General features: G+C 38.7%; 1 protein-coding gene across 2 annotated transcripts in view; it reads left to right on the forward strand.

Moving 5' to 3' along the window:
* Nucleotides 1–14362, forward strand: part of LOC108755935 (mothers against decapentaplegic homolog 3) — a 28567-nt gene extending 14205 nt beyond the window's left edge. Inside the window, exons 2-6 of one of the 2 annotated variants that reach the window (XM_018499379.1) lie at nucleotides 11062–11288; nucleotides 11786–12000; nucleotides 12450–12673; nucleotides 13088–13401; nucleotides 13908–14362. In XM_018499379.1, the coding sequence (XP_018354881.1) occupies nucleotides 11062–11288; nucleotides 11786–12000; nucleotides 12450–12673; nucleotides 13088–13401; nucleotides 13908–14176 (1249 nt within the window). In that variant the 3' untranslated portion in view covers nucleotides 14177–14362. The remainder of the gene's footprint in view (nucleotides 1–11061; nucleotides 11289–11785; nucleotides 12001–12449; nucleotides 12674–13087; nucleotides 13402–13907) is intronic. The other variant, XM_018499380.1, reaches the window with a different exon arrangement.
* Nucleotides 14363–15263: the final 901 nt, after the last annotated feature.

A 15263-nucleotide genomic window follows, 5' to 3' on the forward strand; every position in this document is an offset into this window, starting at 1 on the left:
GTATCAGCGAATACATGCATATTTAGCTGTGGTAGAGACAACTTTTCTTTTACACTGACATCCGACTATGACAACTATGACAACTAACTTCATGCTGCTAAATAAATTGATCTGTAACAAACGTGCATACTTTGCTATCAAAGTCCTTATATTAGCTATAGCAGCAAATCCTTTGTATATATAAAGCAATTTATTAGCAAATTTCATAACTATAGTAGCTAATGCAATTTCAGCTAATCAGAATTAGCTGTAGCCAGCAACATTTTTTCTTCCCGTGAATGTAAGACGATCTTGTACGATTGCATAAAGTTACCGTTATTCGTGAAATCGATCAAATCTATTTCAAAAGTCGCATATTAAATTTTTTAATTTGACGAAGGACAAAGAGGAAGAAGCGCATACGTATAATTAATACTTTTGTAATATACTGCACGTTTCTAATTATATATAAGTGTATAATATACATATATATATATGCATATCTATAAATATATATATTATCTAATAATAGACACACACACACATTCAAAAATGTTTTAAAAATTTCCAAAACCCTCAATCCGTTTTGTGTGAATGTGAATCGTTATTTTTTTTCCTACATCGTAAGAACGAAATAATCTGCCATTCTGTTAAGTATACAGACGAATAAAAGGACGGAGTGTCCTATCGGAATAGACGACGTTTCCTTCCTTCTACTCGCGTGCCGTAGAACGGTATCAGTCGCTTTAGATTCAAGGTTGCATCGGTCGGTATATAACCGCTTATTATTATAAGCGTAAGCATTGGTGAGCAAGTGATGGAAAACAAAAAAAGGAGGCGAGACAAAAGGCGACTCGCGTCCCTATAACGAATCGATAGCGAACACGCCGTAAATATCCGCCGAAATTTATTTCGTACAGTCGACGGAATTTCATTTAATTATACGCCGCGGTGATAAATTGGAGTTAACAACGTATCGGCGCGGCGGGCGGATTGACGCGTTTCGCGTTTCAATTCCACGGTATCTTTCGCATTCCCGATATTTTTGGGACAGATGAGTGAAATTCGCGTAACGTTTAAAAGCTTACCGCCCCCCCTCCCCCTCCCCCTCCCTCCGCCCCTCTGGTTATTGAAGAGCAATACGAGTGGTTTTATTAACGACGGAAAGCGTTTTTCCCTCGCGTTTTCCGTCCGCGACAGGCTGCTGTAATAGTCTCGTTCCACAGTGAAAAATAAATGAAAGACATATAGAAAGGAAGAGAGAGAGAGAGAGAGAGAACTTTTTCATTAGTTCCTTCTCGGATATCGATGTTATTGACGCGCATTGCCGATATTTCATTAGCACGCTCGCGAGAGAGACGCGGTTATTATATAGATACCTTCTTCTATATGAACAGGAACGATTGTGATGCGATTACGCTCCCAGATATTTTAACAAAGACACATACGGAGCTTATAATCTAAAAGCACGTTGTGAAATTTTATTCGGCAATTTATGGGATTGGGGAGGAGGATTCGGTTTAATTAACAGTATCAAATTAGCAACCCAGCTGTTTATTTTGATCATCGTCTATTTTATTCGGCGCGATGATGACACGCTCGATTTAGATAACTTACTTAATAACAAATCTTTATTAGGAGGCTATTTTCGATCGTGTTTGCCAGGGCTGTGTTTTGCAAATTTAAGACGCGACACTTTCAATTTGCGTGAGGGATTCTATATATGAATAATTCACGCTTATAATTAGCAGCAGACTGTCCGAAAATTCAAGCTGAAAAATTTGCAGGAGAATCGATTGTTCGTAGACGAATATTTATATGCCGAACATTACGTATATTTTTAGAAACTACTCAGAACCAATTGCATAATAACATAATTTTTACCTATGCATGCACCACTTCTAATGACATGTATATGTTGCACTGTTGAATTTACAATGTAAAATTATAATATATCCAATTTGAATTACTTTTAATCATTTCTATAGATCGCCATACGTTATGTCATTAATTTAATTAAAATAATGGTGTTAAACAATTTAAGAAAATGTATTAAATTTAACTCAAAATTAGTTTATTTACTAAGTACATACATTAATGTGGACGATGTTTACTTTGAAGTTAATCATAATGAATTGATATTTTGATATATATGGAAGTTAAAAATAACAAAATGTTACTTTTAACTCAAGGAATTGGGTTACCATTGTTTTTTTTTATTAATTAACAGACTATATTTATGATTATAGTTTTTAAATTTTTTATTCAATTCTTGAATAATTAAGGAGCTTTTCTTTTTATTTCCTACTTTTGTTTATTAATGTGACGCGAATCCTGATTTTATGTTTTATATATGCTAATCACAAATCGATCGAGAAATTATGTCATTAAAATTGCACAAGCCATAAAAAAATTAATAGATACTCGACCGATACCTTTCATGGGCTTATATCAGATAGTAACTGCACTTTACTAAATGCATGATGATGGCATTTTGAGAATTTAAATTATCAAACGTTTTTCCGCGATCGATTCTCAATGCCGGACAAAGTTTTAACAGAGATTTAGATTATCGCGCAACGAACCGGCAACTGGTCGATAAGAAGTGGAGGAAGAAAGAAATCTTGGAGAAAAAAAAGAGACCGGGTCGCGATAAAACAAGCGTTACAAATGTAACGTAATCGGCGCGATAACTTATCTCCTTCTTTGAGGCATCGAACAGAGAGTTATGTTATCGAGGAAGTAATCATCACTTAATGTAATCATAGGATAGAGTCATCGAAATCATTATAAAATTCATATGAAATCCCTATGTATAATCCGATAATTACTTGTGCAATCACGAAAAATCATTGTGTAATATTAGATAAAATCATTTATTTTACCAAATAATCACAATCCCCTTTATACCACTTTTATCGGAAAATATCAAGAAATTTAAAAAAGACTCCTTAATACACATGGCATATAAAGGGATTAATAGTCTTAGGGGGTTCATCAGGAGTCATAAAGACGTTCGTCCAAAGCTATCTTATACAGATGTTGTATATAAGATTGATTGTCGAGATTGTGAAGTATCATACGTGGGCCAAACAGATAGATGTTTGAAGACACGCATAAACGAACATAAAAATCACATAAATTGAAATACTACACAGCATTATGTAATAACAGAACATACAATAGAATCAGTCATCAGCATGATTTTGATTGGGAAAATGTCAAGATTTTAGACGAAGAAAAAGTACTTCATAAAAAGGACTGATTTCGGAAGCGATCCATATAAAGCAACAGAAACAGAATTTAAATTTACAGAATAATATGTATTTTTTGGACCCACTATATATGAATTTGTTTACTGAATTGTGATGTTGTTATTTGGTCTTAGTTTTTTTATTTTTATTTCAATAACTACTTGTCTTTATTATTTTGACTCTCATTGTATCTCTGACTGTCGACACCACACAAGTCCGTTGCGTGAAGCCGCGAGAAAACGCTTACACGTGAGTGGATATAATAGAAAATTCAGACTAATGATTTAATAATTCTCTAATGTTCGGTTCGTGTTTCTTTTGAATGACTACACAGCAAATCTGCCAATTTGATGAGCGATGTGATTCTACGTAGCGACGCAATGCATATAACTTCGATTTTACTTTATGTAAGTTTTATATTATTATATAAATAGTATAATGTAATAATTATGAAAATCATTGGACTATTCATTACGTAGCTAATTTGGCATTTAGATAAAGAAGAACGAACTAATTGTGAATCATCAACTTGGATTTTGCGTTAATTATGTAATTTCGATTTATATTTTATATTGATAAGGACTCGAATTGAAGGGTTGAAACTTATATTTTATTTCTTTTGTTACATTCACACGAAAAATAAAGAATTTTTGTGTATCCGGATGTAGCTGATGTAGGCTCTGATGGGCTTTTTTTACATTTTCCACTGATAGATTCTTTCGAGCTTCATTATATATATTATATTTGTTTTACCAAATAACTTTATATATAGTGAAGAAAATTATTTCTAACCAGACGAAATCATATGAATTCAAATGAAATCGTGTAATCTGTGGGACAATATTTCAGCTAGTGGTTACCTCCTCTCGTACGCTATTAACTATTTCATTCTCTTGTGAATGAAATACATGAATTACAAGGATATTGACGGCCGGAATATCGTTGCATGAGACACCTGCGTACAACATGCGTAAACATCGGCAACAACCATTATCAATTGGAGAACGATTCGAGGAAGAAATTTTCCCCTCCGAGTCCACATTCAGAGATCCCGATTAACGGAGAATATCGGTATTTGCAATTCGCACGGTCTGTGTTTACTGTTGTGGAGACACTCGAATTTCGTCACGATGTAAACCACGTTATTTTTCATTATGAATCGTATACTTCTTAAGCAACTAAACTGTGGCGATAGTGAAGCAATTCCCGCGCTTCTATATTCCTTTTAAATTATGCAGAATTATACTTTCTTATTTCAAATCTGTAATAAGGACTGCCTGCATAGAAACGCGCGAACGTCTTCCCATCTCTCTGCCACACATGGCAGAACGCTTCTCGAAACTAAAACTGACTGGTTTACAGCCAGATCATGGCTGATATAGCTGCGGGCGCTACCTAAAAGAAGAAGAGGAAGACAATTCGCACGGCCGGGCCGCATAATTCAATCTACGAGCGCATGTCTAAACGGATCTCTCTCGTTCTCGATGGAAAAATTCATCGTCATGTCTCTCGTGCGTTCATATTTAGTAATGTCCTTGCTCCTCATCGCAACGCGCCGAGAATCTGCGCCTTTCTCTCGTAAATTACGCTTTGATAAGTCAAAATTTGCGATCACCAATTATTACATATTTCAACTTATGGATATTACATTAGTGGGTGTGGAATTATAAGGATTCTTGCTATTAGATGTGAAAAAAAAGAGAAATAAAAATTATCGCTGTACATTCTCACTTACTCGTAATTTTTTTAGCATTGATTATCCGCACAAATTTTATTTGTTTCGCTTGAGAAAAGGACATTTGACCACTTGCATATCTGATCAAATTTACATAACTATTATATCTAATCAACAGATTAAAGAACTACAATTTTTAAGTTCTTGAAATGAGATCTCAATAATTCCTTTACTCGCATCCTCAAAGTTTCTAATTAAACTTGTACATAACATCGAGGCAGATGTATAATAGAATGTCGGAATCAAACCCAAGAATCGTTGACTACAAGTCGATCGACTACTTTCCTAGCCACGCATCCTCCCATCTCAACCCGTAACCACAGATGTAGACTCTCCGAAATTCTTGCAACTTATTTTTTTTGTAATTTTAATAAAATAACTAAAATATGGATGACAAAATGTATAAGTGACAGAAATTCCACAGAGTCCACATCTATAGTAATAATCTTTACAAGAACGAGTCTTGTATTTGACGAGTCTTGGATTTGATCCTGACATTTATTCTACATATTTGCCTCGATGTTGTACAAGATTAATTGGAAAATTTGTAGGATATGAGTGAAAGAATTATTATGAAGACACAGATGGTGATCCGTTTCAAGAATTTAAATTACAGCTCTCCAATCCGTTGGTCAGAAAATATAGTCATCTGGTCAAATGTTTTGAAATTGTGACGTCATTGAAATCGACGTGGGTTTTTTTTTTTTTTACGTATCGTTGATTTCGAAGTACTCGATATATTTCTGTATTTGAGAGTTGACAGTGTAACAGTAAAATATAGCTCACTTTGTGCCAACTAAGAAGCGTGCTAACTTATTTCGACAAGCGATGACAAGTCGATCATTGATTTTTGATAAAATACAAGAAGATCTCGTATCAAAATCGAGTCAGAATCTCCAAAGTGAACAGAAAATTGGTAAAATTTCCGGATCTTCGACATATCACGGATCCGCTGCGAGGGATTGCTCCGTGACGTATCGATCCATAATCTGCGTAGCATCGAAAACGATATCGTGAAAATGAAATCTGGAGGAAATTATACGTGAGGACGATCACGCGTGAGGAGTCATCGAGGAGGCGAAAATCGCGCAGGAGGGAAAAAGGCCTCCTTTCTCTTCCTATCTTCCCCTCTCGCTTATCGCATCTGAAAAATCCGAGATATCCCACACTCTCTTCTCTTCCTTCTTCCTCTTTCTCTCTCGCGGCCCGCAGCTGCTGCGATAATAGCCGGTTTACACGGAAACCGGTAGCCGGTAGCCGGAGCTAGTAGTGAAGTATAGCGGGTTTATGCCAGGTCGCTTAACTCTTTTTTTCGTACGAACTCTGCACTCGGTGTTTACACAGTCGCGAGCTTGCTTTTGGCCGATCAGTCGCGATTATACTGAAGGAATGTGCTTGAACCATCATCATTTCGAATTATCCCAGTGGGGTCGATACGATACCATAGGACTCGTATAGGATAAAGTGGCGCGAAGGTAGACACGGATGGAATGGAACGTGTTATTGACCAGCGATAACGCAAATATCGAGAATGATAATTCAGTTACGAGTTGTCTTTTTACGAGAACGCTTGTAAATCGGGAGTCTATTTGTCTATTTTCTCGGCGGTATAACTCCGGCTATCCATGCAGTATCCATAGAGCAGCCATAAATCGGACGAGTGCGGTTCACCGCGCGATGTTCTTTCTCCTCTAGTTTTTTTTTTCCTCTTTGAGGAACACGCGTAGTCATATTATTATACACGATTAGATTCATCTCTAATGTGCAGCACGACAGAAGATCTTTGGCGATTATTAGATTTGGGATAAGTGACGTTCCACCATAATTACATCTAGAGTTTCTCTAGAGAGAAGTAAGAGTCTGGCCAACGTTCTAGTTTGATAGAAAATGACGTACGAGTATGTAAGACTTTGAGGGGAATTAAAAGACGGAACTGAAATTGTTCGAACTGGAATCGATTCCGATCGGAATTATTCCGTTTTCCGTATAGAAAATATAATAGAAATCTAGGATATAATTGAACAATTCCGATTGGAATTCATTCCAAACAATTCCATGTAACATGTGCCCTCAGTTTTCCCTTTTGATTCTTCGTGGCTCGAATCGAAGAATTAATTGCTATACTTGACGCGTCCATCTTGTCTTGATAACTGTTTGTCACTCATTACGATCTTCAAAAGTTACAACGACGAGAAGTTGTTTGCTCTTCCTCTGAATTTTCTACACGTATCTATGTATCAACACATATCCTGATATAAATTATTTAAGTTAGCCCGAATGAATAATCTCACGTTAAAATATTTATACGCAACGAATAATGTGCGGGAATGTCGAGAGAATTTCAAGACAGTTTGCACGCGCAAGCTCGATTATGCGTTCGATTGATCGAGTGTACGAAATGCATATCTCAACTGTGCACAAATGCAGAGATGTGGACGGCCAAGTATGACGGTAAACACTCGATCTCCGAAATCTTTCGCGCCATTAAGTTGCAAATTGAGATGGGTACGTTTTCAGCGCGGGAAGCGATTATTTCGTAGCCGCAGGCTAAGATTTAATTAGGCTTCGGAAGCTTCGGTCTAATTTCCCGCGTCGGTACAGGAGACGAGCTCGTTCGTTTTGAGAGAGAGAGAGAGAGAGAGAGAGAGAGAGAGAGACTTTTATAATGTCAAATTACACCCCAAATTTGAGTTATGTTTTCTATTATTTCTATCAATACAAGCCGTCACTGCTTCGACGTTAATTTCGCTCAAGTTCAGTTCATTATTTTGCTGACAAATGAGTGAATACGTTAATATAGACGTTGTTTACTTGACTCACAGAAATGAATTTATTAATATTTTTATATATAGATACATGGAGGTTAAAAGTGTTATTTAGCTTAACGGATTGGGTTACCATTGCTTCTCTGGTATCTAACGTAGTGCACCAAGTGCATGTGAAGTCCGCGGCTGCGAACGCATATTCAACCGTTCCTGAAATATCGCGAACATCCTCCACGTCGCGCCGGAACTCGCGGCGAGAATCGGCGAGAAGGGACGGAAAGATTCTCACGCGACGGCATCCTCATCTTTCACGCGGTTTTATTAGGGTAACGTTCTCTTATCGGTCTTGCCGATTATCTATTGTATGTCGCTACATCTACTGTATATAACGATCGAAGCAAAGCGAGACGTAACTTTGTAATAAGAGGCTGATATATAATTTCCACTAAGGCTCCGTCTCGCGTCTGCAAGAGGAATTTTTCATTCATCGATCCTCTGTGTACTTTGACAGTGAAATCTTTTCGGATAAAAAAATTCGCAATCGTTACACTATAATATCACTTAGTTGGAACCAGAACAAGTAATTTCACGTCCATTCACCGTTCGTGCAATGAAAGTCGCTGCGAGAGATTAACGCGGTCGATGACGGTACCGTCTGATCTGTGTGCTGCGAAGAAATTCTGTCTGATCGGGATACGCGCGCAACGTATTGTTCTGTCCCGATTGTCTTGCCATTAGACACGCAGCGGGTATAGACTCGACGTGGGGTTTATTACCTAACGCGGCGAGCGGCGACGAGTTCTCCGAGCGCGTCGCGTCGTTTCTTACGTAACGATCATCGAGAGACGACAGGTGTGGACGGACACGAGGGCTTCTTTGCACGATCACGTTCTTCGTCCCTCTCGACATGCGGTATGCTCCCGAAGAAATCTCCAGAATCACATTCCCATCGAAATATCTCGCCATCAGTTTCGCTATTTTGATGACTATATCGGCAGGGATTCCGATAAGAAGCAAATCGGATGAATCGCATAAATCGAGCGAATCAGCGTTTTTAAATTATTATGTTATGTAATGGATTGCACTGTCACGCAGAAATGATAATTGAGAGCGTTACGTCGAAAGAATGAGAGAGAGAGAGAGAGAGGGGGGGAGGAGGGATCATATATATATATACACATATGCACATTCACGTAGAAAAAATACAAGCGCGAATACATAGCAAAAAAATATCCAAGGCTGCGATGACGTACGTACGTAATGCATTTATGCATAATAAAAACGGTACATATCTAATCTCGTAATAAATTTTATAAACCCGATCTTGGATCTATTCTCTTTTCCATTACGATTTTACGGAGCGGCAACAAGGTTATTTATTTATTCACTTTGATGACATATATGTACATTAATACGGTTTCGTCTAATCATTCATTCGGCCAAGAATTCCAAGAAGGCATCTTTTCCTTTCAACGAAAATGTGGGAAAATGCACAAAGATATTATTCGTCGTCTTGCGGTGGAATGTCACGGGGCCGCTAAAATTTTAAATCGAGTTAAACAACTTTCTTCTCCCTTAATTTTTTTAACAGAGCAGAAAGGATGTGCGAAAGCAGACCTTCACGGTGGTAGGAAGTAATAATTGTTGCGCTTTAGGATTCTCTCTCCCACGACGAATCGCGGGTGCCGGTATACGCATATCTGTGGGGCTTTAATTGCAAATTGCTCGCGCTTAATTACGGGGCATTGATAGCCTTTCCAGGCGGGCTTTGTTATTCCGCCGTTACTCGCTCTTTAGCCGCGCAGGATTACGCGTTGCGAGTGCAACGGAACGAGCGAAGTCGTGCTTGCGCGCGCGCGCGCGAGAATTTTGCAATTAAATACCGTTTAATTGTACGTCGACGGAGGATTATCAGCGCTGCGATTATCCACTCCGGCGCGCCGCGCCGCGCCGCGCCGCGGTCTTCGCTCTCGGCGAGCCTGTCATTATATTGTCATTTACATCGTCTCAAGGATCTCCCCCTCCCCCTCCCCCCAAGTATCTCCCACTCATAATTCTTTTTTTGTTCGCGCATTGTCGTATCGTATACATATAATATACGTGCGTTATCGTTTACCAATACCTATCTCGAGTTATCCTTGCGCGAATGTTGGATTTTATTCCCTACTCGGCGCGACATCGAACGCTCTCCCGGAACTATATGATTAATATAATCAACACATCAAGCTTCATAACGTTATCTACGATTATCAGCGTCAAGAAGAGAGTTCATTGAGATTCTTATTTTGAACGTTAGTTTTTCTCTTAAGTAAATAAAAACTTTCTCGAATTTTCTTTAATTAATTCGTCGAAATGTTTTACCTTCGAAGAAGAGAGAACGCGCGTTTCCTGTTTGAATATCTACTTCCTCATCCATTTGAATTTCAGAATTGATTATCAGGTAATTCTGAAGTATTGATGTATTCGACGTAACCGGAACGTAATGGAATTTCGATTTGAGTCTGCCGGATATAATATCGACAAGTTAAATAGACTGTTGCAAATCAGTTTACTTCTGTGATCTCCTCGTCTCTTATTTTATATATATTTTACGTATCACTGAAATTCTGAAACTCTTAAGAGTTAGTTAATTAATGGTATCCATGCTTGTGTAGGTATTATACATACATATATCGAAAAAAGTTATGAAATAACGATATCGATACTACGATTGTTGTAGAATCTTAGTGCTGATTCGCGTGGCGAAAAAAACGTACGGAAACACGCGCTACTCGAAAAATTTCTCAGTGGGAAAGCTTTACGCAGCGAATTCCAGCTGGATTCTTTTTCCTCCGCCACTTCTTGCGTGCTGTACGATGCGATGCGATGCGATGCAAATCAGAGCTAGAATTGAGGCGGAATGTCACGAACGCCTAATTTTGCGGAGAGAATTTTAATTTTTTTATCGCACGCACACATTTGTTCGTAAAATTCCAATAAATCAATCCACTCGTAATGTTCAATGAATGTCACATAAATACAAAAACGAATTTAATTACTCCAAATATAAACTTTGAATTTAATTAATTTATTATTTAAGAGAAACACACGCGCGCGCGCGCGCGGCGTGTGTGTGTGTAGATTTAATAAATGCATCATATCAGTACAACATATAATATAAATTTAGGTAATATGAAATGAAATGAAATGAAATGACAAAAAATTTCGAATTTAGTAAATTCCACTGGAGAATTTTCTTTTGTGATCATGAGATGGGTGGGGAGGGGGGGGGATAATAAATTTATATTGATTAAATGAAATAATGTAGATGTTACTCGGACTTTTGCAGGCCTAGCCCGGGCGGTGTCGGCGATAACGGCGTTCAAGGTGTTCGCGGCAAGGGTCTGCCGCACGTGATTTACTGCCGACTCTGGCGTTGGCCGGACCTACAGTCGCATCACGAGCTCAGGGCGATCGAGCACTGCGAGTACGCCTTCACCCAGAAGCGCGACGAGGTCTGCGTGAATCCTTACCATTATCAACGAATACAAACGCCAGGTACGCGAGGGCAGACAGGTGCATAGAAACTTTTATTTCATACTCGTTATAGATATATATACACATACTCTAAAATTAGATAAGCATGTAATGATTATATGAATCACATAATATTAAACATATGGCGGTTTTTAAAATCCATTTTTAAGGAAACCGTGACTGCCATTAGAAAACGGCCATGAAATTAAGCTTCTATTCTATTGTATTGATACCGTTTCGAGTAACGATAAGTTTTTGACTTTATATAAGTTAGGAAAATAAACTACTTGTTTATATAGCAAAGATAAAATTTATATAAACCTCCTCTTTTTTTGTGACGGAGAAAGGGCGATGGGCGGGCGATCATTGGTATCCGTTTTGCTCAAATTACGTCTTCTCTCTCTCTTTCTCTCTCTCTCTCCCTCCCTCTCTCTCCGTTTTTCTTTCTCGAGAGAGGGCTGTTAATCGGCCGTTACGACCGTAAGCATAGCGAGACTAGATCGCGTGACTATATCGCGGCGCACGAAACTTTGCAGTTTTGCCAGCCATTCTCGTACCGCGGCACAACCTAGCTAGCGACGAGAACACCGTCCTCTACAACACCTCCCTCGAGGAGCTCAGCGTCAGCGTGCCGGAAAACACGAACTTCCACGCGACGTTGAATCACCAGCACAATCAACAGCAGGGGATACCGCACTCCCCGCAACAACAACAGCAGCAACAACCAAATAATCCGTACCAAGGAATGCAGGTCGGTAACTGGAATGGATCACAATTATCATTAACAAGTTGGCTTGCCCAAAGTCAACAGTCAATTTGTTTCCCCATGAAAAAACTCATTTCTTATCACTCTTACTTTTAATTATTTGTCGCTGTCAATGCTACAAGTCAATGTCACAAGTTACAAGTAATAATATATTCTAATATAAATAATCATAATAGTTAAACATAATAGATAATGTAGTATTTTTGTTATTTAAAATGATAAAACAATTTATCATTGTGATGATGTGATCTCTAATTAATTGCATGACCTCGTACTTTAACTATATGCATATCTGATAACATATGCATATCTGATTTTTACACAGATTATGTACCTAGTGTACTATAACACCCTATATAGTATAATGAAGGAGCGTAATAAACGCGCTGTCGGATTTGGAAATGTGATTACTTGCACATATTATTTATGTTTAGAGCATGCAGGCAACGAGTCCGGCAAGCGTCGGGAGCTTGGGAAGCGTACAGGGCTCGCCTCATCCCGCTCCAGGATCCATGGATCCGCCGGCAGATACACCGCCACCGGGCTACATCAGCGAGGATGGCGACAATATGGACCACAACGATAACATGTCCCTGTCACGCTTGTCACCCAGTCCTGTAGACGCGCAGCCGGTTATGTATTGCGAGCCCGCGTTTTGGTGAGTACCAGGTTGATTAATGGACATGTTGCGCGTGCAGGTGTATCGCACTCCCCTGAATCACATAAACGTACCACGGTGCCTTATACGTTGTCCGCAAGATTTTTATCGCGAGAGTTTCTAATTCCTAGCGATCGTCGCGGCGAACTTATGGAACGAACATCTTCTTTGGAATTTATCGAATTAATATTGACGTGAAATGTGAAATCGGATTCTAAGAGATCGACATTAATACAAGAATATTAAAAACCGCAAATTAAATTGACAAATTAATTGATTTATATATATATATATATATATATAGATAATATATTTATTTATTCCATCCCGCGATCCATAATTGCTGTTCGCTCTTGATCTTCATCGTGCCGTGTTTACACTGCCATTTACACTTACTTTTGTTTTATTTGCCAGGTGTTCAATTAGTTACTACGAGCTAAATACGAGAGTGGGCGAGACGTTTCACGCGTCGCAGCCGAGTATAACCGTGGATGGTTTCACCGATCCAAGCAACTCGGAGCGCTTCTGCCTCGGGTTGCTGTCCAATGTAAATCGCAACACGGTAGTCGAGCAAACCAGGCGACATATCGGCAAAGGTGTCAGGTTGTACTACATCGGTGGTGAAGTGTTCGCCGAATGTCTATCCGATTCGAGTATCTTCGTACAAAGTCCGAATTGCAATCAGCGCTATGGCTGGCATCCGGCTACCGTTTGCAAAATACCGCCAGGTAAGCGAAGTAATTTACCTCCTTACTCATTGTAATTTGCTTTTTTCTTGAACAAGGTAATATACTTTTTTTACTTCGTTTAGTTTTAAGTATTTTTTTTTAGTATTTCGTCTTTAAATTATTTAATTACGAGTGTGTCTAAATTCTTTGCATCAGATTTGTGTAAGCGTGTCAGTACACGGACAATTTGAAAATTAATAAACTATTAGTTGTTTATTTGGGTTTCTACATTTTTATTCGTTCTTTCCCCCACACACATATTTTTTAATCTCGCTTGAATTGAAATTAGTAATTTATCGGAAGCCTTTGAGACCTTCCACATGCGTTCTTTCAACGAGATCTGTTTTCACTGAGATTCTTCTACCTCCTGCCTGAATTATTCAATAATTATGTCCCCAATGAATGATTGACATTTCTTATCTAAAATAATTATTACATAAATAAATCATTTGCTTATCGTTCGTCGTTTTCAGAATCTGTGTCAAATGTATTTTGTTGGCATGCAGGATGCAATCTGAAGATCTTCAACAACCAGGAATTCGCGGCGTTGCTGTCGCAGTCGGTGTCGCAGGGTTTCGAAGCAGTGTATCAGCTGACGCGTATGTGTACGATCCGAATGAGCTTCGTGAAGGGCTGGGGCGCGGAATATCGCCGGCAGACAGTCACCTCAACTCCCTGCTGGATCGAGCTACATTTAAACGGACCGTTGCAGTGGCTCGACAGAGTACTCACGCAAATGGGCTCGCCTCGCCTACCCTGTTCCTCGATGTCCTAAGTCTTTGCAACCTCCATCCGTTCGTTCATGAGAGAAGAACACGTAAGAGAATACCCTTCGTGTGCTATCGTCGTCGATTCATCGATCCATTCGTTTCTTCTATTCGTTTCATCGCATACGGTACGTGAAAGTTGAATCCGTTGTTCAGATTTTCCTCGAACGAACGCTGCTTAGTGACGCGTGTAAGAAGAAGAAGAAGAAGAAGAAGAAGAAGAATGTATGATCTTTACGCTCGAAGATGCAGTTAGTAGTTAAAAGAATCAAGGCTCAGACACAACGATACCATTTCCTTCACGCCGATACTAGGCCGCTTTCTCGAATTGTCGCGCGGTCAACCACGAAGCAACCACGATGTGTGAAATACGCAGACGAAAGGAGAAATTGAAACGGCGGCGTTCGCACAACAGTTGAATATCATAGTAGATATATTAAAACTTGATGTCCTACTACGGTTTGTTGTGATTGAAGAGAGAAGACACGGTGATGCGCAAGGACGCGAATAAGATACATGAAGCTTCGCCTCGACGCACTTATATCGCGCGCATGTGCACCGCAATTGGCGTACAAGATATATCCAGGGTGATCATAATCCGAGTTTAGTCGATTCGTAATAAGGAACAAAAAGAAAATGAGAGAGAGAGAGAGAGAGAGAGAGAGAGAGAGAGAGAGAGAGAGAGTGAGTGATATTTATATATATTATATATATATGTATATATGTACCGTGCGCTAACAGAGCTCAGTCTTTTACATATTTTTATTGCGTATTCAGGCAGACACAACTATTACAGTCATACTACAGTATACGCCAGATCTTTACCAGATATAATATCTATACATTATACATAATATATTATGTATGTTGACTTTAGCCCATCGTAGTGGAAGGAGTCCACTTGAATATTCTATATTCACACACAACACATACACATACAAACATACATACACACGAACGCACGCATGCACATACATATACATACATATATATATGTCATGTTTTGCGATATTTGTTATGGAAGATTACGATAGCATACATATATCAGCGAAAATAAAATTGTTTGCAACATATAAGATTTAAAATTAATATATA

This window comes from Trachymyrmex septentrionalis, unplaced genomic scaffold (genome assembly GCF_001594115.1).
Source record: "Trachymyrmex septentrionalis isolate Tsep2-gDNA-1 unplaced genomic scaffold, Tsep1.0 scaffold9, whole genome shotgun sequence".
NCBI lineage: Eukaryota > Metazoa > Arthropoda > Insecta > Hymenoptera > Formicidae > Trachymyrmex > Trachymyrmex septentrionalis.